The 23,714-nt window shown below is 41.1% G+C and overlaps 1 protein-coding gene across 3 annotated transcripts in view; it reads right to left on the bottom strand.

Annotated features, from left to right (window-relative positions):
• Positions 1-23,714, bottom strand: part of eIF2Balpha (eukaryotic translation initiation factor 2B subunit alpha) — a 65,748-nt gene that overhangs the window by 39,006 nt on the left and 3,028 nt on the right. For 2 of the 3 annotated variants that reach the window (XM_080268168.1, XM_080268170.1), the window contains exons 2-4: positions 19,334-19,459; positions 18,997-19,121; positions 17,806-18,035 (exon numbers count right to left, since the gene is read on the bottom strand). In XM_080268168.1, coding sequence (XP_080124294.1) covers positions 17,806-18,035; positions 18,997-19,121; positions 19,334-19,459 — 481 coding nt within the window. The remainder of the gene's footprint in view (positions 1-17,805; positions 18,036-18,996; positions 19,122-19,333; positions 19,460-23,714) is intronic. The other variant, XM_080268169.1, reaches the window with a different exon arrangement.

Here is a 23,714-nt window from a genome sequence, read left to right as displayed (position 1 = left end):
TACTGTATTGTTTATAAAGGCTCCAATATGCTTGCATGCATGGGCCTTGGTCAACTAATGGCAGCTCTCCAAGCTGCTTGTTCTCTGGTGGTCACCCTATTCAGTCCCTTTTCCTCGACGTTACACTCTATGACCTCGTCCCAGGTCTTTCTCGGTCAGCCTCTTGCAACCGTACGCCCAATGCTCACGTTTCTCACCTTCCACACCCAATTATCATCTTCTACCCTCTCAATATGCCCTCAGCATCTCAATCTACCCCTCCTCATCACAACACCGATACACTCCTGTCCCATCCTTCTTCTGAGCTCTTCAACTGTAATCCTAGCCCCCCTCCCAGGCCTCACATTCAAGAACACACTAGACATTCATCTAGTCACTTTCACTTCTGTATATCTTGAGAGCTGATAAATATCCTTTTCCTTTACTGCCCAGGTCTCTCTACCATACAGCATTACATCCCCAACCATCCATCCATCCATCATCCAATCCTACATTGCCCCATGAGGAGCATAGGAGCCCAGGGCTAGGCAGTTAGTCCTGACATTTAAGATGAGAGTGACCAGCCTCACTCATCCCTGAGTGGCATTGCATAAGCAATCAACCCCAACCATCCCTTGGATATAAACCTCCACCGGCTCAATCCGACTGAAGCGCAATAATTACGCACTAAACCACCAAGCGCCAAAATTTGGTTACATGGTTACCACCCAGCATAGTAAATGGTTTCCCGGTGTACAGGAAACCATTTGGCTTGTCACTCAGTGTAAAGTCACCCACAGGCAGATGGGAGAGGAAAGAATGAAGGAAAGAAAGACAGAAGAGGGAGTGTAATGTCACCCGTAGGCAGAAGGACAAGGAAAGAGTGAAAGGAAGAAAGACAGAAGAGGATGGAAGGAAAGAAGAATCGAGGAGAGGAAAGGGCAGACACCCGACAGCAGCCCTACATCAAGTGAGTGGATGGTGAGCGCCCCCACCTACATCCCTAACACATGCTGCATACAAAGATCCTTTAGCATGGAGAAAGAGCCTTCTTGTCAAGAGAGGCAACAGCCTCATGAACTTCCTCCAACCACTCTTTACCCTAGCCACAGCGCTAGCTCCAGCTCCATCTTCAGCACATAACATGTCTCCCAAATAACATAACTCTTCCACACACCCATGAGACTCTCCATTGACATCAATCCTTTCATGCCTGAGAATCTCTACATGCTCTCCCCGACAAACAAAATCAGCATTATCTCACAGTCTATCTCTAATACCACTACATTTCAAACACTGCATAAAATGGAGTTACTTCCCACACTCTTGGGGCAAACCATACATAGCCACTCTCCCTCTGCTATGACATACTGCTAACAGCCCTAGATATCAACGCTTGTTTTATCCACAACTACGAAGTATGCTCAAACATTTATGCCCCATTCCATTCCTAAATCTTTCCTCTGCCTCCCTTTCATTATCTGCAACTAAAGACAAGTCATCAGCATATAAAATCTCCCATTGAAGCCCATTTCTGAAGTCAAATGAGAGCTTCAACCACACGACAAACAATAAGGGACTCCAGACTGACAATGGATGTATGCCAACATTCTAGGAAAATTCATCAATCAAATCTCCAATCACTCCCACCTTGGTGCGAGCACCCACTTAAATAGCCATAACCACTCAAATGTGCCACTCCTTGATCTGAAGCTTTCTCATTGCCCACTTCACCACCTTCCTACATACTTTATCAAAGGCCTTCTCTAAATCAACAAAAACAAAGTAAAGCTCCCTTTTCTTTCTGATATATATTTCCTGAAGCTGTCAGATAATAAATATGGCATCAGTGGTCCTGTTGTCAGGCATAAACCCAAATTACATCTCTACAATATTCACTCTTTCCCTTATCATAGCTTCTAGGACTTCTCCATTATAGTCCAGCAGATACTGGTGTCACGAATCAATTCGCGACATTTCCTTTTTGTGAGAAGCCACGAACTAATAGTGGAAAACTCACTGTGTATCGCTCAGTTAACCGTTTCTCTCTCCATTTCGGGGTATACTTTTCAAATAATTCGTCACCGTTTTCAAAAAGTGACCGATTTAATGCACGTCACTAAGTGCGCTACTGAGCGATACAATTATTTCTTTATTGTTGCCTCTGCTTCCCTCAACCGTTAGCCACGCCTTGCGTCCTGCCCATTCAATGTATTTGAATTCAGTCTTGTGTTTGCTGTGACGGAGAAAGGGTCTGTGCTCAGAAGTGGAGAGGTCAGCTAGCACCCCAAGCTCCATTAGTACAGTTAATCCCAGCACTCCCACCTTAGTGGTGATACACAGTATTCATCGACTGGTATTTCTTTTGTGTATTTTGTAGTTTTAAGAGCTTAGTTAAGGTGTTTTTCCTAGGCGTAAGTATTTAGCTTCTGTGTGAGTGAGCGAGTGCGTCTCATTGATTTGATTTGAAATGTAATGTTAAATTTATTTTTGTAATTAATAAATTTAACAGTTCTATTTCTTGAGCTTAATGTAGAGTAAAAATCTTGTTTCATTTCTCCATAATTAAGCTTATTTCCATATAGCTCCTAGCTTGCATAAACGTTTTACTATCCATAACTGGTACTTAGACCAGTCTTGTATTAACTTAAAATCCGTTGTGCCAGGAGTTAATGCATCAGCAAGAACCTGATGTTATTATTATTAGTATTAGTTATTTATTGTCAGGGGTGATGTAACTTTCTCCAGAGGCTAACAGTACAGTAAGTCAGCAATTGTGAGTAATTAGTCTCTGCTGTGTACTGTTGAGGAAGTTTATAAATTCTCGTTCTCAGAGAATCGTGCTAAGCCAACGTAAAGTAATCGTTGCTTGATGTAGCAAGACAACCATTGTCTCTGCTCTTCAATATTATTGAATATTATCAATTTAAATAATATTTAACCATTTATATCAAAATTACAGATCTATTATAAAAACCCCGTGACAATTGGCGACCTCATTCCAGGATATTAACTCCTAGCTCTAAAGCTATTTACGAGATAGTGCTCACTCATTCATATTTAGGTATTTATCATTAAAGTTTATAGGCACAAGCTTACTGGTGTTTACCGTTAATTTAGCAAGTGAGTTTTTGCTTTATAAATCAATAGAGTACTTAACTCTAGTTTATTTTTGGTAACGCCAGACGATTTTACTCGCTCCTGGGAAGTCGGCGTACCCATTGTGTTTATTATTGAGTCTTCCCAGTCATTTACATTTTTGATTTATTTTTGCCAGTTAACTAGATAAGACTGGTCACCACTAGCTTGTGTCTGTATTCTTTACTTGTGTTTATTAGTATTCGTCGCTAAGCAGTCAGTGCTCAATTTCGGTTACTTAGTAAATTGAGCTAGCATCATGGCTACAGCTGTATATGTACAGGAAGCCAAAGATATTGGTCTCACAGACCCAGAGAAAATACAGAGTTACGTTCTCTCACGGTTCAATTACGAGCAAGAACGTGAGAAAGATGCTCGTGAAGAGCGTAGGATTCAGCGCGAATGCGAGCGAGAACAAGCGCGAATACGAGCGAGAACAGCGTGAGGAACGTGAAGAGAGCGTGCTTATGAACAAGAGCAGCGTGAGAAACAGCGCGAATACGAGCAGAAACAACGCGAGCTCGAGTTAGAAAAAGAGCGAGAACAGCGCGAATACGAGCAGAAACAACGCGAGCTCGAGTTAGAAAAAGAGCGAGAACAGCGCGAACACGAGCGAGAACAGCGCGAATACGACGTGAACAACGAGACAAAGCGAGAACATGAACTTGAAGTGCTGAAGCTCAAGCGAGATTCCTTGGCTTCAGACACGTCTGGTGCAGTTGGTCAAAGCTCCACGAGCGTTCTCCCTGCACATGTCCTGGCGACCCCACGCATCAAGCTTCCTTCATACAAGGAAAGCGAGCGAATCGAGCCGTACATGGCTCGTTTTGAGGACATAGCAGACTTATATCAACTGGATGAGGCAGCAGCTAAGCGGCTTCAGTTTCTTAGCCTATTTGAGGGCCCTGCCCTCGATATTCTCCACAGAATTCGTGGAGACAATCTCACATATGAGATGATGAAAGCTGCACTCATTAAGGCGTATGGTCTCACAGTAGACGACGCCAAAGTTCAGTTCATGCGAGCTCGTCTCCAAGACAAGGGAGACAGCTGTTCAGTTCCTTGATCGTCTCACAGCTTATTTAAATGAGTGGATGGAGAAAGATGAAACTCCTTCCACGCGTGAGGGGATAATTGACCTTATGCTGCGTACACAGCTAGAGAGGTCGTGGCCTGCTGAGCTCATAGCACAGCTTAAGATCTGCCAGGTGAAAGATGCCAGCCAAATGGCAGAGAAGGCTGACGCATTCTTTACTGCATACGGGTATCAAGCTGTAAGCAAAACACCTGGAGCAGAAAAGATACTGCCAAGTCTGGGAAGCCGTCTCAGACTGAACCCCAGCAACAAGGCCATTCTCAGAATAATGGCCAAGGTCCAAAACCGCAGTGGAAGGACCAGGGGCAAAACACTCAGAAACATGAGTGGAAGAGGTACAACAAGTACCCTAACCAGCAGCAGATTCAGCCACGCAACCGACCGTCGGGACAAACTTTTTCACCACCAGCTCAAAAGAGGCAGGAAGCGAATGCAGCCTTCATTCCTCAGCAACAGCCTGGTGGTCACGTCCCTACCAGTGTGGGTACTTCCCCACAGTTCACTAGTCCCACAGTGACAGTGAACCCCCCTTCACAGATGGCCAATGTTCCATCTTCCCAATATAACCCTCAAGGCACAATGTTTGCCACATCAATTCAGCAGCCTCATGAGTGGCTAGCTGCTTCCTCCACAGGCCCTCCCACAGGTGACAGTACCTTCCTGGTTCAGCCAGGGTTTGTGGGAGACATTCCTGTGAAGGTCCTGAGAGACAATGGTTCCTCAGGTTGCTCTGTTAAACAGAGTTTAGTTCGGCCTGAGCAGTATACAGGTCGACAGATCCATGCAAAGCTTATTGATGGATCAGTGAGATTGTTCCCTGAGGCATGTATCCAGGTGGCATCTCCATTTTATACTGGTATGACACTTGCAGTTGTCATGCCAGAGCCTCTATTTGACTTAATAGTAGGCAATATTAATGGAGTCAAGGATAGTTGCTCCGATGGCGCTACTCAGACTTCGGCTGCTGTGGTGACACGAGCCATGACTGAGGCTCCAGACTGTGTCACCCCAGTGATCATTGAATCGCCGCAAGATCTGATGTGCAGTCAACTTGTTGTACAAGAACAACATTCTGACCCGACACTTGCTGCCGTGCGGAATAAACAAAAGGGTCGAGTGATTAAGTATTCACGGGGAGGTCGAGCCAAGTTCCTTCGCAAACAAGGATGGCTCTACCGTGAGTCCACACCCGAGGGCGAGGTTCGACTGCAGTTTGTCGTTCCCGCCAGTACCGTCTAGCAGTGTTACAATGGGGTCATTGTCCAGCCTCAGGAGGTCACCTGGGCAAAAGGAAGACCCAGGGCCGTATCCGAGCTGACTTTTTCTGGCCAGGGATGGGACGAGACATAGACAGTTTTGTCCGTTCCTGCAGTGTGTGCCAAAGTATCACCACTGATCAGGGACATGTCCTTCCTGTGCCGTTCATAACCACACCTGTAATCTCTGAGTCAGTTGAGAGACAGGGTAGTGGTGAAGTGGGTGCAGACCTGATGTCTCGCCCATTGGCCCCACAGGACACAGTATGTCCAGGGCCTGTACATGCATATTATGTACCTTAAGTTAAGGGGAAAGTTGAGAGGCGACTTGAGGCTATGGAAGACCCAAGTTTGCATAAGGATTCTCAGCTTCCCGGTACTAATATATGTACCGTAAGTTAAGGGGGAAGTTGAGAGGCGACTTGAGGCTATGGAAGACCCAAGTTTGCATAAGGATTCTCAGCTTTCCGGTACTAATAGAAGTACTGTAGGTTAAGGGGGAAGTTCGAGAGAGAACTCCGCAGAGGCGACTTGAGGCTATGGAAGACCCAAGTTTGCACAAGGTTTCTCAGCTCTCCGACATTAATATAAGTACTGTAGGTTAAGGCACAGGTTGAGGACCCGTGTGCGGTTTGAGGCTATGGAAGACCCAAGTTTGCACAAGGATTCTCAACTCGCCGACCATAATTGTGTGCTATAATTAATGGCGACCTCGAGTGTACTTTTCATAGCATGTACTGACTGCTAGGCAGAGAGAGTAATTGTAACTTAATAAGAATTTTGTCTCATTGACACTTTTGATGCTCCACCTCAATTGGTTTTGCAGGTTCAGCAATGGGCGTAGCAGTTTTGCTGTGCGGGCCAGCTGATCGTCTGCCGCACGCTGCCGCCTCTTCTCTGCCTTCGTCGTCGCCATGTCATTATTTACTATGTCATTTTACACGTAGGTACAGTTACACTACAACTGTCACACCTACACCGTGTATTACATACATCACGCTACACAACAATTAGTTGTCAGTGTAAATGTAGCGACTTTTCGCTCAGTTTGACCTGAGTACAGGATTTTCACCGTCGTCACGGAGTTTTTCCCTCAAGCTTGCTTCTATTAACGTAAATACGAGGTTTTTTCGCTCACTGACGACTGCGACTTTCTCCTGTAGCAGGATAGCACACACACCACAGTGTGAATCTTGTGTGACTGAGTTAGGATTTATATGTATGTATATTGAAATCTTTCTTCTGAAGGAAGAAAGATTTAATTTTCATGGGGCGTAATGTCACGAATCAATTCGCGACATTTCCTTTTTGTGAGAAGCCACGAACTAATAGTGGAAAACTCACTGTGTATCGCTCAGTTAACCGTTTCTCTCTCCATTTCGGGGTATACTTTTCAAATAATTCGTCACCGTTTTCAAAAAGTGACCGATTTAATGCACGTCACTAAGTGCGCTACTGAGCGATACAATTATTTCTTTATTGTTGCCTCTGCTTCCCTCAACCGTTAGCCACGCCTTGCGTCCTGCCCATTCAATGTATTTGAATTCAGTCTTGTGTTTGCTGTGACGGAGAAAGGGTCTGTGCTCAGAAGTGGAGAGGTCAGCTAGCACCCCAAGCTCCATTAGTACAGTTAATCCCAGCACTCCCACCTTAGTGGTGATACACAGTATTCATCGACTGGTATTTCTTTTGTGTATTTTGTAGTTTTAAGAGCTTAGTTAAGGTGTTTTTCCTAGGCGTAAGTATTTAGCTTCTGTGTGAGTGAGCGAGTGCGTCTCATTGATTTGATTTGAAATGTAATGTTAAATTTATTTTTGTAATTAATAAATTTAACAGTTCTATTTCTTGAGCTTAATGTAGAGTAAAAATCTTGTTTCATTTCTCCATAATTAAGCTTATTTCCATATAGCTCTAGCTTGCATAAACGTTTTACTATCCATAACTGGTACTTAGACCAGTCTTGTATTAAATTAAAATCCGTTGTGCCAGGAGATAATGCATCAGCAAGAACCTGATGTTAATATTAGTAGTATTAGTTATTTATTGTCAGGGGTGATGTAACTTTCTCCAGAGGCTAACAGTACAGTAAGTCAGCAATTGTGAGTAATTAGTCTCTGCTGTGTACTGTTGAGGAAGTTTATAAATTCTCGTTCTCAGAGAATCGTGCTAAGCCAACGTAAAGTAATCGTTGCTTGATGTAGCAAGACAACCATTGTCTCTGCTCTTCAATATTATTGAATATTATCAATTTAAATAATATTTAACCATTTATATCAAAATTACAGATCTATTATAAAAACCCCGTGACAACTGGGATGAACCTTCAAATGCTGTCTATAGTTTTGAGCTTGGTGTAGATTAAGAATCTGCCTTGTCACCCTTGAGCATTTTGCATAATTCAAGATGGCATCCAAGATGGCTGTCGCATTAGAAAGAAGTTGCATTCACAAAGTAATACACATTTGAATTGTGTAAGTTTGCATATTTTTGCGGTAACTGTACCAAAACCTTGTGAGAGACATTTGCAACCATATGTTGCATGATAATGATGATAATTAAAATGGGGCAATAAATGATCTAAGAAATGATGACCATTCAAAAAAAAAAAAAAAAATTCAATCATATCAAATCTAAATTCTGATGAAGTATTACGCCAAATCATGCTTCTAACATTTCAAAACAGGAAAAATTTATTCGTGTGCACCATAAAATACATAATAAGCTTCCATATAGCTTAAAACGAACATTAATCAACACTACAAATATCGAAAGACCATGGAAATACCAAACTTAAAACACAGCAGTGAAAGTCTACCTATATATGACTAAACTGTACATCCATAAAACTGTACCAAACTTAAACCAAGTCTTAATTAGGCCTAGATATTGTGGGGGGGGGGTGGAAATCTCTTGTGAAATGATATGAAATTACATAGTTTCATTATGATGAACATTCATGTTTGTGAGAAAGTATACTAAAGGATGCTCTTTACCTTCCAAATCATGAGTGGAACCAAAACATAGCATGACATTCTTGAATTGTTCTAGATATGCCCAAAGTATCTTCTGTGCAATTTTAAAGAGCTGCAGATTGTAGGTGAAGAGTAAAAAACCCTGACTAGTCACCACTGTCATTTGCTGTGCTTGAACAAGTGCAGTCATCACTGCATCTGGATCTGATGGAATCAAGTCAAAGAGCAGTATGTATTCAGCAGTCATTCTGAGCTGTAGGCTATGACTTTGTCTTTGTGCTTCAGGATTAATGTAACCGTTAAATTCAGGGCAATTTTCACAGATGAGAACTTCATTCAGGAAATCTATATCGACTGATCCTGCATGTTCTTGTGACAAAACTTGATGTGTCTATTTGAGGGGTACCACCATTTTTAATGAAGCATTTACTTGCACATCTGGTTACTTTGGAAATTATAGTCAATTGGCTGGGACATTTCTTCTTTCTTCATACAATGAAACATGGGGCTTTCATCACCATCCCTTCTCTTCTGACCAGCTGCTGTTCGTGCTACAAGGACTGCCAGAAAATGTGTTGATAACTTCCCAGTTTGAGATGAGATATCTGCACAAAATTATCAACATAACTTGTACAATGCCATTTTTAGCATCTGTGGTGGCTTTCAGATTTGAATTTTGAGTTATAGACACTGCTGCAGACTTTTTGAATCTAAGCTTTTCATCATATTAGCATGTGACACTGAAAGCCAGTAAATAGTTTATGAGTTGCTTGATTCCCTCACCAGCACCCCAAGAGCCACATGTAGGCTTGTTGGACGGTTAACCAAAACACTGGTGACAACAAATGCTATAAGAGCAACTGACATCAATTTATTTAATTTGGGAGATAACCTCCTACGAAGTTCCAGTACAGTACTGCTTGCTGTTTTTAATGCCTCATTTAGACTGATTTTTGTGGAGTAATGATATTTCTGAGCATCTACACCTTTTATATCTGACATGATACTATTAACTACTTTGGAGAATGCATCATCGACTTCATCTTCCTGGTTATCAACCAGTGTCAAGAATTTTGATGCTTTACACCAAAAGATAAACACTCTGAGATTCCGATGATGCTTTTTATCGTCATTTTAAGAAGCTTTTGTAAAATATTCACCATGAATTGCGTTTACGTGTCATAACAAACAGACTCAAGCGTGACGTCACGGAATGGTTGCTCTATGTGTGGTGGGTACTGTACAGCTGGTGTGACTCATGGCTTTATTTCTTTATCACTTTATTCTTGGCTAATATTATTTTACAGTAAGGTATAAAATTTTTGGTTTTTGCCTAACTTCAACTCGTCACTTTGATTTTTTATTTTCTTTGTTTTCCTTTTTTGAACATACTACGGTAAAGACAATTATTCAGCTTCAAAATAACACCACAGCCAACATCCTATCATAAGAAGTTTATTTAAAATGACCAATCAAAGAAAAACATTGCAAAACAAAAATGCGGCCGAGACTAAAATAAAATTGTGCATCTCTTTCCTTTCGTTTTACCACGCAATAAAATATAAAAATTACCATAATCTGTATACCCTTGTAAAGGTAATTTATTGTAGTTTAGCACGGTATAAACCATATTTATGTCTTTATTATTATTATTTTTTTTTTTTGCCAAATATTTTTCCATGGCAAGGTATAAAATTTTTTGTTTTTGCCTAACTTCAACTTGTCATTTTGACATTTTATTTTCATTGTTCTCCTTTTTTTAACATACTACGATAAAGTACAACTATTCAGCTTTAAAATGACACCACAACCAACATTCTATCATGAAATGTGTATTTACACAGAGGGATCAAAGAAAAATATCACACCGAGAAGATGTGGGTCAGCGTGAGTGGCTGACTCTAGCACAGACATAATGTGCCTGGCCCAGAAACCTGACAGGGTTAATATGCTAGATAAACCTGAAGATGTCAACATGAGCAGGTCTTCCCCAGGGTATTCCTTGACTTTTTGAACTACTGTACAAACCATCTTGACATATTTGTACCATCAGATGCTCTGTATGTATCAAATAATTCAACAGAATTCCAAATATGTGTTTTGTCTTCTGTCATGGCATGAAGTAGAGATTCCAATGCACCATCTTTTTCACAGTTATCAACACTGAATTTTCCCACCAATGCTACGGAAGTTAGCAAAATGAATTTCCACCTGCAGTCTACATGATATCTTGCATCAGCTGCATGGAGGTCACTGACAGCTCCCTCCAGACGAAGTCTAACATCAGCAGCCCACTCATCATTTCTTTCTGTACAGATGCTGAGGATGGAATCTTTGAACAACTTTGCCTTGTCCCAGCTTATATAAGCTGGTCTCCATCTTGAAGAGCTTTTAGGATCTTTAATTTACAAACAATCTTCACCACAAAAGATGCAATGATCATGGAATGAAAATCGCTTATCCACTGAGAGTCTTATTTGTTTGTTTGTTTTTTTGATGGACCTGGTTCATTAAATGCTTGTTTTTCATTTCTCTTTAGGTGTCTTTGTATGTGCATGACTGACTTATATGGGAAACACATGACTTGTGACACAGCACTGTGTTTTAAAGTTCTCGTCTGCGACCATATTTTCTTCAAGGTGATCTGCTTTCACATCATTGTAAATTTTACTGCACCTAATAATATTGCTAATACAATCAGTCGGTCTTGTTTATCACACCAGTTGTATTTAAATGCAAAATAACAGTGGCAGTCAGTCATTTCTCAGCCCTGCGATATTAAGCATTCACCCTGCACCACATACTACATACTGTACTACTCTTCTATCAAATCCACCACCAGAACACTGCACAATTTTTCTACCTGAAAGTTACATTCAATTAGTTGATAATTAATGGAGTAATGAAACACAATGTTACTGGACAATCACATTCATATAATGCTTGTACTTTTTCCTTTTCGTCTGCAGAACCATGACCATGAAAGCATTATTCAGTACTGCCACCACTGGTCATTACCAGTCAATAATATATGTCAGGGACACAAAAGTAAGATAGACAGATAAAAGAATACAGTAATAAGTAGAGCAGAAGCGAGCATGCAAAAATGCAATAAGCCAGTGTAATGAAACCATTATTTCACCATTTCATTTACTAACTTGATTAAGATGACTGATCAGAAAAGCAATTCTATAAACAAAATATTTTCACTGTCAAGTTATTCATGCAAATAATGGAAACTGTACCACTGCTGCACATTTTCTTAATTTTTTCAAGCATCACTTCAGCACATTTCGTAGCTGGTGGTCATCTTGGACACCATCTTAAAGCACTCAAAATGCTCAAGGGTGACAAAAGGGCACCTGGCAGATTCTTAATCTACACATTCTTAGCTTTCAAATATCACCAAGAACAAAACTATAGGCAACATTTGAAGGTACCCTCAACAATCTTGATTTGGGCCACACAATTATCTTCATTACCTAGTTCAAAAGTTTATGCCTCTAAAATTTCCTCTTTCCCGGGCATCACACTTCCCCTTGTACACATTTAAAATCACACTCTTCAGTTATTCATCTAGGATAACACACTCATAAATAATCTTATCAAATCAGTCAGTAAACCCCATTCTATGTTTCGTGAGGCCTTCAGCATTCCAGCAGTCAACCCTGACACACCTGATGCCTTCCCCAACTGCATCCTGCCTATTGCCTTGCTCACAGTACCAGCATCAAATAAATGGCCAAGGGTCAAACACTGAATCCACTGATTACAAACCTTCTCTGTTCCAGCTGAACTCCTTACTCAGTCACCAGTTATAATGCTCTCTCCATACATCTTTAACATCCTCACTGTCCAACACTACTTTTCCTTTGTCATTCTCCACACATTGCTCACCTCTGATATCCCTGTTTCTCTCTTCATCAGATTTGCTGCCTTAAATACCATATTCTTCCTTTCAGTGCTATTTAGGTTATCTAGTAAAAATCTCTGATACTCAGATTTTGCCCTTTCTAGCCCTACACTTCATAGCCAAGTATTCCTCACAGTTACTGCCCCTTTTCCATCCCCAGAAACATCTTCTTTTCTCCTTATGTGTAGCTTCCACACCCTCATCCCACCATCATGTTACCTTGTCCATCCACACACTGAACCAGTGGCTCTCAAGAGATAATTCATGAGGGCTATTTACTGTTCATTTACACTTCTGTCAACAGCTTTATATTCAGCCATCAGTCAACTGATTTCATTATAGAAGGCATCCCTTACTGTTTGGTTTTTCAACCGCCACATTTTCCTCCTGGGTGTATAGGCCCTCTTCTTCACCACCTGTTCCTTAATCCCTCAGCTGTGTATAGCATTCCGGAATGGCTGACTGGTAGAATGCACCATACATTTTAGAAGAGCCACGTGAAATACTGTGAACTTTCCAGTCATTTTTCATGCCTACTGCATGTTTATGCTTGATAAATGGGCTGCGAATCATCAGCGTGAAGTGTAAACTTTGTCTGACTAAACTGTTATTATGTTTGGTTAGGTATGAGTGGGTCAAAACACACGATGAAAAAACTATTTTTTTACTGGTTTTCCTGCACCACGAACATAGGACATCTTTAGGGCCACCGCAGCCTAGGGGTCCCTTTAACTTGAATATCCCTCACCAGCCTCCTATCAGCCCTCCTGACCAGGAAATAGTCAATCTAGATACTATTTCCCCCAGACTCATATGTAATCAACATGTTCTCTATTTTCCTAAAATGTGTGTTACACACAATTTTTTCACTGCCTCCCCAAACATGAGTATTTTTTCTCCTTCCACATTCCTCATACCATATGCGCTTCCCCCATGTACCCCTTCATATCCTTGAGCTGCTTCATCTACATGACCATATAAGTTGCCTCCCAAAACTACAATTTCATCATCCCCCATATGACCAACCACACATATCAAGTCATCTCAGAATCAATCATTTTGTACATCATCCAAACCAGCCTGTGGAGCACATGCCGATAAAACTGAAGTCATGAGTTTACCAAACAATATTTTCAATGCTATAGTCCTTTCATTTACTCTAACTATATTCATGAGATGCCACCCACTACTCCTTAACCAGTACACCCAAACCACCAAACCCATCTACACTTCACTGCCTAAATAATGTAAATCTTCAGTCTCTCCCAGCAATCATTATAGATGACCCTTCCCTCCCCTTCCCTGTACAGTGCAGCCTCATTATACCGCACTTAGTTATGTGATAAATCATTACAGTTATAATTAAAATGTTATACTCTGTCTCAGCACAAAGCTGAAAAAAAATTACTGTAATTTCACTACAATGATATTTTCAATGGTCGCCTCTGAGAAACTCATGCAGTGAGGCACACAAGCCCAAAATGGCCACCCAGTGTTTACACTGGCTGTGATCATTGCCTTTCATATTATTCTGCACATGAAAGGCCACTGATGCACTATCATCATCAAACAACAATGCAAGTGCTTAACAAATACTGCAGCGTGTAATATTAAGCGAAGTGATACTTTTTTGTGTCGAAAGATGCAAACTTGTGACTTGGAAGTCATGGCAACCTTACATGACTATTATCCTTTCAACTGGCTTCTTCTTAGCAGACTGAGCCAGGAAGCCCACCCATTGTTTATACAGTCTGGTCATGAAAGGCCACTGAAACACCAATGTCATCAAATAACAGTGCAAGTGGTTAACAAATAGCGCAGTGTGCAATAATATGTGAAGCGATACCTTTTTGTTTGTGAATTACCGAAACTTGTGACCTGGAAATCGCGTCAACCTTAGGTAACCATCGTCCCCATGATGGGCCACTACTCCACTGACTGAGCCAAGATGGCTACCAGTGTTTACACTGGCTGTGATCGTCAACCTTTCATTTTATTTTGTGCATGAAAGGCCACTGAAACACAACTGCCATCACCAAATAACTGCTATTGCCAAATAACAACACAATTGTTTAACAAATAGCACAACAAGTGATATTAAGTGAAGTGATAACATATCTTTTTGTGTGGTGATCCTCCAGGCCTTCCAACTGTCCCCCAGCCTGAGAGGAGGGGAAGGACCCTTGGTGATAAACTTGTACTGGCAAAGGACAAACTTCAGGTGGATGACAGTAGTTTTTTGGGTTACTTAGGCTATACGGTTGAGGTCACTCTCCGTAACTCCACTGAACCCATGTTATATCAACCTCGTTATGGGATAATTTATTATGTAGTAAATCACTGCTTGATGCAACCCTACTGCATAACGAGGCCAAACTGTACTTGACTTCCTGTACACAACTGACATCTACCCACCTCCTACTCATCATCTTCACTACTTCCCCCTTTTCTACCCCTCAATCTACCCTCATTCCACAATGCCACTCTGAACCCCTTAGGTGATTTGATTTCCTCAGGCTGGCTTTTTCCATCTCTCATTTTTGTCTTAAGTCAGCTAAAATAAAGGAGGAGACAGACCACAGGCCTCATCTACCTGTACAGTCCCAAGTCCAGGCATGGGACAAGGGACGCATAGCCCACCAGCAGTGGCCAGTGGCTGTGGCAGTGGCCTTGGGGCACCCTGCCAGGATATCTACAGGGACACCCTCCAAACACACCTTGGCACTAAAACTGCCCCACCATTACACACCCACTGATAAGGCAGCCTCCTGGGGTGCTACTCCCACATTCGGGCCCCATTCTATTGGGCAGAAGGTGCAGTCTGCGAACCGCAATGCCTTGTATCCTCTGGCACAGATCAAAACCCCATCCCATTCCCGTCCGAAAAATTATGTTGGCGGATCCCACGCCATGCTTCCCCTCAGGTCCACCACCAGGTAGCGAAGGCAAAGTTTTCTGGCCATATGTCTTTGCTGGCATATGTTATGTGGAATGTAAAGCACATGTAGAGCAGTACATGAGATAGAGAAATGTATTTGGGAGTGTATGCTGGCCTATTCTCCGTGTTAGCATCATGCTCAAAAAGGTCAGCAAGGAGGGATGGTCAGGATATCCTGATGGGTAGTGAAACAGAAGTTCCAGCTCTCCCTATCACCACCATTCCCATCCTCCTCGGATGTACTGCCCTGATCACCCTGTGCTATAGCCTACTCCCTTTAACCCATTATAATAATGGTAATGTGTTAACCAAGTCTCCAGCCAGTATTTGTTTACTAAAAACCCCCTATGACCCCAGCTACACTACAAATATGCTTCCTATGGAAAAACATACTGTACAGAGGTCTGACTGACATAGGATAGTGACATTAAAGAGGTTTAAAGTAACAAATAATGAGAGAAAAAAAAAAAGTGACAAAAACAAACACTGGTTCAATAAGAGGGAGAGGAGATTTGAGGCTAAGGAGCTGAGGCAGTGACTTGCCTCCACCTCCTCTATAAACGTGTTAGGTTTTACCCTAAAACAACTCACACTCCTCACCATCATCTGCCAAAGCTTTGGCTGGTGCTGGTGAATCGTCTGGTGAGGCTACTTTGTCTGGTTGTGGTGTGAAAGGAAGAGTTGGTTGGTGTTGTGGCAGATGATTGGCCATGATAAGATGAAAGTCACTGGCAGGGTAGCATAAGTCACTGGCAGAGCACAATGTTGTACAGTACAGTATTGTTTCCAGGAAAAGTCGCCAGCATGGCACCATACACACACACCAAAAAAAGTCAGTGGCAAGGTCCACTGGAGACACCCATAATGTACAAACAAAACAAGTCACTGGCAGAGTCCAATAGAGCCAGTGGAGACAACCACACAGTACAACCAAAGCAAGTGTCACTGGCAGGGTCCACTGGAGACACCCACACTTTACAACCAAAGCAAGTATCACTGGCAGGGTCCACTGGAGCCACTCACACTGTACGGCCAAAGCAAGTGTCATTGGCAGGGTCCAATGGAGACACCCACACAGTACAACCAAAGCAAGTATCACTGGCAGGGTCCAATGGAGCCAATCCAGAAACCCACACAGTACCGTACAACCAAAGCAAGTGTCATTGGCAGGGTCCAATGGAGAAACCAACACTGTACAACCAAAGCAAGTATCACTGACAGGGTCCAATGGAGCCAATCCAGAAACCCACACAGTACCGTACAACCAAAGCAAGTGTCATTGGCAGGGACCAATGGAGAAACCAACACTGTACAACCAAAGCAAGTATCACTGGCAGGGTCCAATGGAGCCAATCCAGAAACCCACACAGTACCGTACAACCAAAGCAAGTGTCATTGGCAGGGTCCAATGGAGAAACCAACACTGTACAACCAAAGCAAGTATCACTGGCAGGGTCCAATGGAGATACCAACACTGTACAACCAAAGCAAGTATCACTGGCAGGGTCCAATGGCGATACCAACACTGTACAACCAAAGCAAGTCACTGACAGGGTAGCACAAGTCACTGACAGCATACAGTTTGGTACAGTACCATCCCTAGCAAAAGTCATTAGCACAGGATCATGCACACACCAAAAAAAGTTCATGGCAGGATCCACTGGAGATGCATACACTGCATGATCAAGGCAAGAGTCACTAGCAGGGCTAAAAGGGATGTGCACACTGTGCAGCCAAAGTAAGAGTCACTAGCAGGACTAAAAGGAGATGTGGACACTGTGCAGCCAAAGTAAGAGTCACTGGCAGGGCTAAATGGAGATGTGCACAATCTGCAGCCAAAGTAATAGTCACTGGCAAGGGTAATGGAGATGTACACACTGTGTGGTCAAAGGAAGAGTCACTGGCAGGGCTAATGGAGATGGAAACAAGGCATAACCAAACCATAAGTCACTATAGTCGTGGCGCATGACTCTGAGGTTGTCATTATCGTACCCTGGCAACCTATCATTCAAAAGTGTGTCCAATTTCGTATCATATTATTATGCCCGAATGTTATTACACACGAATCACATGCGTCTCATATTATACACAAAATCAGACACACTCTTAAATGGTAGGTTGCCAGGGCACAATAATAACAACCTCAGAGTCGCACGCCGCAACTATAGCACAGTACTGGAGACATAGGCAGTCTGCAAAGTTGCTGGAGGGTACCACTGAACTATATACAGTATAGATAAAACTTACTGCATTCATCAGCCTGCATTTTTTATACAGAATAGTATAGTGAACTGACTGTGGGTTAGCAACTGCAAGCACCTTCATCAAAGCAGAAGTGCCACACCAGATGACAGTGTAAATACTGTATCATTGTGTGGTTTTTCTGAAATACTGTACCTCGTTCATTTTCAACAAAAGTAATGGGTGCCTAGTCAAAATGTCTGTGTAAGCAGAGGTACTACTGAATATGCTACTATATTGAAAAAAGAAAATATAATACACTTAGTACTTACCCCGAACAATCAGGACGAGATTCTGTGACATACACAGTAAACTGTTTCCCTTGTTTGGCTGCCTCTTTCATCACTGCTAGTACATTTCTTGATCGTGAGTGAGTGAGAATAACCATACCATCTTTAATTAAGTTATTACTGGACCGCAGTATTTTCTTTCGGCTTTCTAGCATGCTTTTCATAAATTCTTCCCCTCTCCTCAGAAGAATTTCTCTGCATGATGCAAAATCCTGTCAGGAAGAAGTGAATGATTAAAAGAAGATATAATTTAAAAAGTACTGTAGGTACTTTATACTACAGATGAAACAGCAAAGTACTGACTACATTTTCAAAATATTGTAGAGACACAAGCGTTTTATAGTATACAGACACTCTTCATGAAAAATCTTGGATGAGTGTCTGCTAATGCAACTTTAAATGGAAACAAACACATATACAAACACAAACTGGATTTAGTAACAGACAATGCCATAGTATCTCCTTTGGGGCATGGGGGCTCAAGGCCAGGATACCATAATGCACACCATTGCTTATGCTCCAGGCAGCATTTTACAAGACAGAAAAATGTCAGTATTATTTGATGTATTCCTGTAAACTACAGCTGTCACTTTGACTCATGTAAAGTGCTCCACCACTAGACTGTCAGTATCAGGTGTTGTAGAGCAGCTTTACGATGAATAATGAGGAACTTCAAGTAAAATCTACCAACAAATTATTATAAAAATAAATAAATAAATAAATATTGTAGGTACATCTGTATCTGCATTAAAGCAAAATCACCCACAAACTAACTTTGGTTATTTAATAGGAAAAAATGTCAAGGTTACTACTGTACAAACACAATAACATCAATAAGTACAATTTAATCAATATTTGTTGGATCATTAGGCCAGTATCAAGATGATGTAGCCAGGGAGTAGAATGCTCTAATCAGAGGAAAAGTTTCTATGCAGGTAAACATAATAGAGAATGGTATTACATATTTACTGTGCAATTTTCATAATTTTAAAACTTATTGTATAATATGGTTTTACTAAACAAAAACTCAAAAAATTACTGGCAAACATCATCACCCTAGCCTGTTTCCCCCCCCCCCCTCCAGCTATCCAAGATAACATAATAAACAAACAGGTGTCAGGGTGGAATAATGGATACGGTACCTGACTGAAAGCATTTACCATCCTATCTTACCGCAGCTTGCTCCAACTCCAAATGTGCCAAAGTGATGAACCTCATGAACAGTTCACATCCAGATGACACTGACACTACAGACACATCAGTCTTGCTCAGTGCTTCTCGAGCATCTTTCATCTTGGCTAAAGGAAATACATAACAATATTTCAACAAGTGACTCATATCCCATCAATCAGGTGTACATAGGTAAAATTATGATCACCAATCAAACTTACACTACTAGAGCATATATTTATGACACTACTTTATATCACATGTGATACTGTAAAATGACTAACAGTCTGCAGTACACTGAACTATACCACATTAAATAACAAGTGATATTCAGTTTTACCAATAAATTCCTGCAGTGTTGTTGAATCATCTAATCTTAGTGATTCCATTAAAGATTTCATGGCAGCAATGGCAGGAGACATGTCATCATCGTTGGCAAACTGTTGCAAAAAATAAGCTGATATATCTGTGGAATGAGGAAAACAGTGTTACCAACCTTACTGGTTATCAAGATTCTGTATGGCATTTCAGCATCTTAGAGTACGACAGGTGAAAAGAACACTTGCAATTATGTGTCTGTATGGTGCCGAAGATAATACAATAAATAGGAGAAGCGAAGAACACACTAATGCTAATGGCCAGGCAATAGGGCTGGTTCAGATTATCACGACTACAATTTTTACTGAGAAGCATTTTACTGCTAAGTCTTGGCAAGTCTTACAAACTGTAGTTTTCCAAATCCAGTCACACATGCAGCCTGCCAAATCACTACAGGCACTGTCACATATTTATGCAGTTTCATCATCATTCATTCATCATCCAATCCTACATTGCCCCATGAGAAGCACAGAAGCCCGGGGTTGGGCAAGTTGGTCCTGACATTTAAGATGAGAATAACCAGACTCACTCATCCATGAGTGGCATTATGTGAGCAATAAACCCCAACCACCCCATGGATATCTGCACTGGCTCAATCCGATACGAGCACTGTAATTACTCACTAAACCACCAGGCGCCAAAATTTAGTTATATGGGTACCACTCAGCACAGTAAATGGTTTCCTGGTGTGCAGGAAACCATTTGGCTTGTCACTCAGTGTAGTCACCCACAGGCAGAGGGAAGAGGGAAGAATGAAGGAAAGAAAGACAGAAGAGGGAGTGTAAAGTCACCTGTAGGCAGAAGGATGAGGAAAGAATGAAGGAAAGAAAGATTGAAGTTTCAAAATCACAAACAGATCTGGACTGCACTACATAACACTGATCTAATCTAACCTAACCTGATTGGGAAGCTTTGTCCCCCATTCTTTTAACTTCATGAACTGCCACTAAACCTAACCATGAATGCTCCCAATAACTATCAGGCCAAAACTTAATATCATTTCTAACCTAACCTATCAATCATGGAACCTGAATATTGCACCAAAAGTAATACAATTGTTAGGGGAGCATGGTAGTAAGCTTAGCTCTGCCAGATGGTGATAATATCATAAAAGAGAAGGTAGGCTATGTGTAATACAGGTAATTAGTTCCGTATATTGGTGATAAAGTTTACTAAATGCCCTGCATCTGTGGTAATCTATGAAAAACTGCAAATAACCTATGAAAGGCCCATTTCAACAGGAAATCTGGAAGACATAAACTTCTGTGGTATTAATGAAACATAAATTATACTGATGAACACTATCTACTGGAAGAAAACCTTATCAACATCTTGTGTGAATGGGGTTGGGAAAAAAAAAAACTGGTGTTTTTTTACCTTTATGCCCAAACTCACACCATGAAAAACTACTAGGCCTAAATTATAGATCCTATAATTCTTGGCAACTTTTCTTCTATAAACATAACCTGGAGAGCAATTTAAATTCCCATAAAATATTTTCAAGTTTGTTTACACTGGACATGACACTCCTATCTGCAGGCTGCCATTTTCCCGTGTCCCTCCTACATAAAATAAGGTATAAGGTTACATAACATAAGTAGGTTGGTTTAATACCAAAAAAATGGCAATTCTAATATTTTTAGTGAGTTAGTCATACTGGTAGCCTAAATGCACAATTTACTTTACGCAGCAGAAAGACCTTAACAATTCATTTCTTATTCCTTCAGTTTGTTTTCCATATTTTTCTCATTATTTTTACGGTGGTAAACTTCAGCTTCATGGTGACTTAGTTTCCTCGTTGTTTTTATCCATGTTATATTTTCCTGATGTGTGCTGTTTCTTAGGTATAATGGCAGACACTTCCTACAAAGTACAACATAGCCTCTCGATACCAAATCAACTGGGGAGGAAGCCTGATCTGATAAAGCCAATAATCTGGTACATCTGATGGTCCCCCTTTGAAGTGGGATTTCAAGCATCTACCTATCTATCTATCTACACCCAGACACCATAATTTCGTAAGGGATGATCATTTGTCTTTGAGTTGGTTGTTTTACAGGGAGAGGCACTAACCCTCCACCAACCCACTTGCTGATACGCAGGGAACACATAGAGTATGGGTTGGTTAAATGGTTACCGGCCAGCGTTGTAAATGGTTTCCTGGCTTACAGGAAACCATTTGGCTTGTCACTCAATGTAAATCCCCCTGAAAATGAAAGAAGAGTAATAAAAAGTGGCAGAAATGATGGTATAAGTGGGAAGAGAGAGACCATCACAGAAAAAGAGTGATAAAGGTGAAGGAAGAAGTAGGCAGCATTACACCAAGTGAGTGGATGATGGTCACCATCACCCACCACCACATAAAGGAAAATAAACGACTAAAATAGCATATAGCAGTATAAAATGAAAACTATACCCATTTTACATTAACCTCACCCATAATTTCACTCCCTTGTCCTCCCCAACCTGGTCCAAGTGGGTGGAAAAAACCACTGCCAGCACTGGTGAATACATTCTGAGTCACCCAGTGCATGGGGATGATCTGGCCGGCCTGCATTATGTTCCTCATGTAGCAGATGGTATACATTAAATGCAAAAGTGTCCAGTGGGCCCAGAGTTGTTCGGTAGGTTTCCCGTGATTCTTCCCATTTAACAGATGGTATCTGGTACAGTACATCCAACAGTTTGTCCAGGGCCCTCAAAGTGTCTATTAAAACTGACATCCAGTCTAGTGGTGTATGGTAAAGTGATGGCTTACTGTTCTCATAGGTACCAACATTCATATACTTTTCCATATTGTCACATTTGGTTAAGCTACTATATATAGGTTAGGTTAGGGTTAGGTTAAATATTAAGCTGGCTTGGTTAGATTCTTTGGTAATTTTTTTTGGTTATGTTATATTGAGTGGTAGGTGGTGGCGATCATCATCAGCTCACTTGATGTAGTGCTGCCTACTTCTTCCTTAGCCTTTATCATTCTTTTTCTGTGCCTGCCCTCCTCTCTTCCTATTTCTCCCATCTTTCCTGTCACTTATTGATTTTCTTTCCTTTACAGGTGGCTTTACATTGAGTGGCAAGCCAAATGGTTTCCTGTAAGCCAAGAAACCATTTACAACGCTGGGTGGTAACCATATAACCTACGTGTCAACAAGTGGGTTGGTGGAGGGTTAGTGCCCCTCCCTGTAAAACAAATAACTCACAAGTCAAATGGCCACCTCTTACAGGATTATGGTGTCTGGCAATAGATAGATAGATAGTTATATTGCTTCATTAGGCTTGAACGGTTTAAGTTAGGTTAGAGTACATAAGACTAGATTATGAATAGGCTAGTAACAGTAATATTTCAGTAGATTTTACTAAGTTTTAGTATACCAGCTGCTAAGTCTGAGAAGCAAAAACTCGTCAGAAATCGACAAGAACATTGACAAAATAACAGGAAAACAAAATCAACAGGAATCAATTATTTACCACCATGAAAATTATTAGGAAAATAGAAAAAATCCAGGATGAAGACTGAATTGAACTGATAAGGTACTGTATTTCTGCTGCTTATACTAAACCATGTGATCACTGTCAAATACTGGTAGGCCTAAATACAGTATGCAATTTAGTTTAACCAGCAGAAACATATTACCACTTCATTTCTTAGTCTAACAGTTCATTTTCCATTTTTTAAGTGTATTTTTGTGGTGGTAAATGATTGCTTCACGGTGATTTTGTTACCTTATTGTTCTTAACCATGCTTTGTTTTCTCAACACAAGTTATTTCTTCAGTGTAATGGCAGAGACTTACTAACTGCTACTCAATTGTATGGTATGAAAATTCATTTGGGTTTCCAGTTCGGCATGTTTGGTTAGGTTACCATTGGTTACGTTAGGTTATGTTTATGAATGGTTAGTTTGGATTGGGTTAGGTTTGGTTAGGTTTGATGCGATTGGAAAAATATATGGTAGAATACTTATCGATAGGGTTAGGCATATAACAGAGGAGCTAGTTGGAGAAGAACAAGGGGGATTTAGGAAGGGAAAAGGGTGTGTAGATCAGATAATTGTTCTACGATGTTTAGTGATGAAGTATCTAAAGAAGGGAAAGAAAGTGTAAGCTGCCTTTGTGGACTTGGAGAAAGCATATGACAGAGTAGATAGGCAAGGTATGTGGAAGGTATTAAGAATACATGGAGTGGATGGGAAATTCCTGAGTGCTGTGAAGAGTACCGGTATGTACAGTACAAGGAAGCTAGGGCTACGGTGCGAGTGGATGGTGAGCCGAGTTCTTTGATCTAAATGTGGGACTGATACAGGGATGTGTGATGTCCCCATGGCTGTTTTTTATACTCATGGAT

This window comes from Coenobita brevimanus, chromosome 26 (assembly GCF_032717465.1).
Source record: "Coenobita brevimanus isolate Jiangsu-jjx chromosome 26, ASM3271746v2, whole genome shotgun sequence".
Taxonomy (NCBI): domain Eukaryota; kingdom Metazoa; phylum Arthropoda; class Malacostraca; order Decapoda; family Coenobitidae; genus Coenobita; species Coenobita brevimanus.
This window is presented reverse-complemented; position numbering and strand designations above follow the sequence as displayed.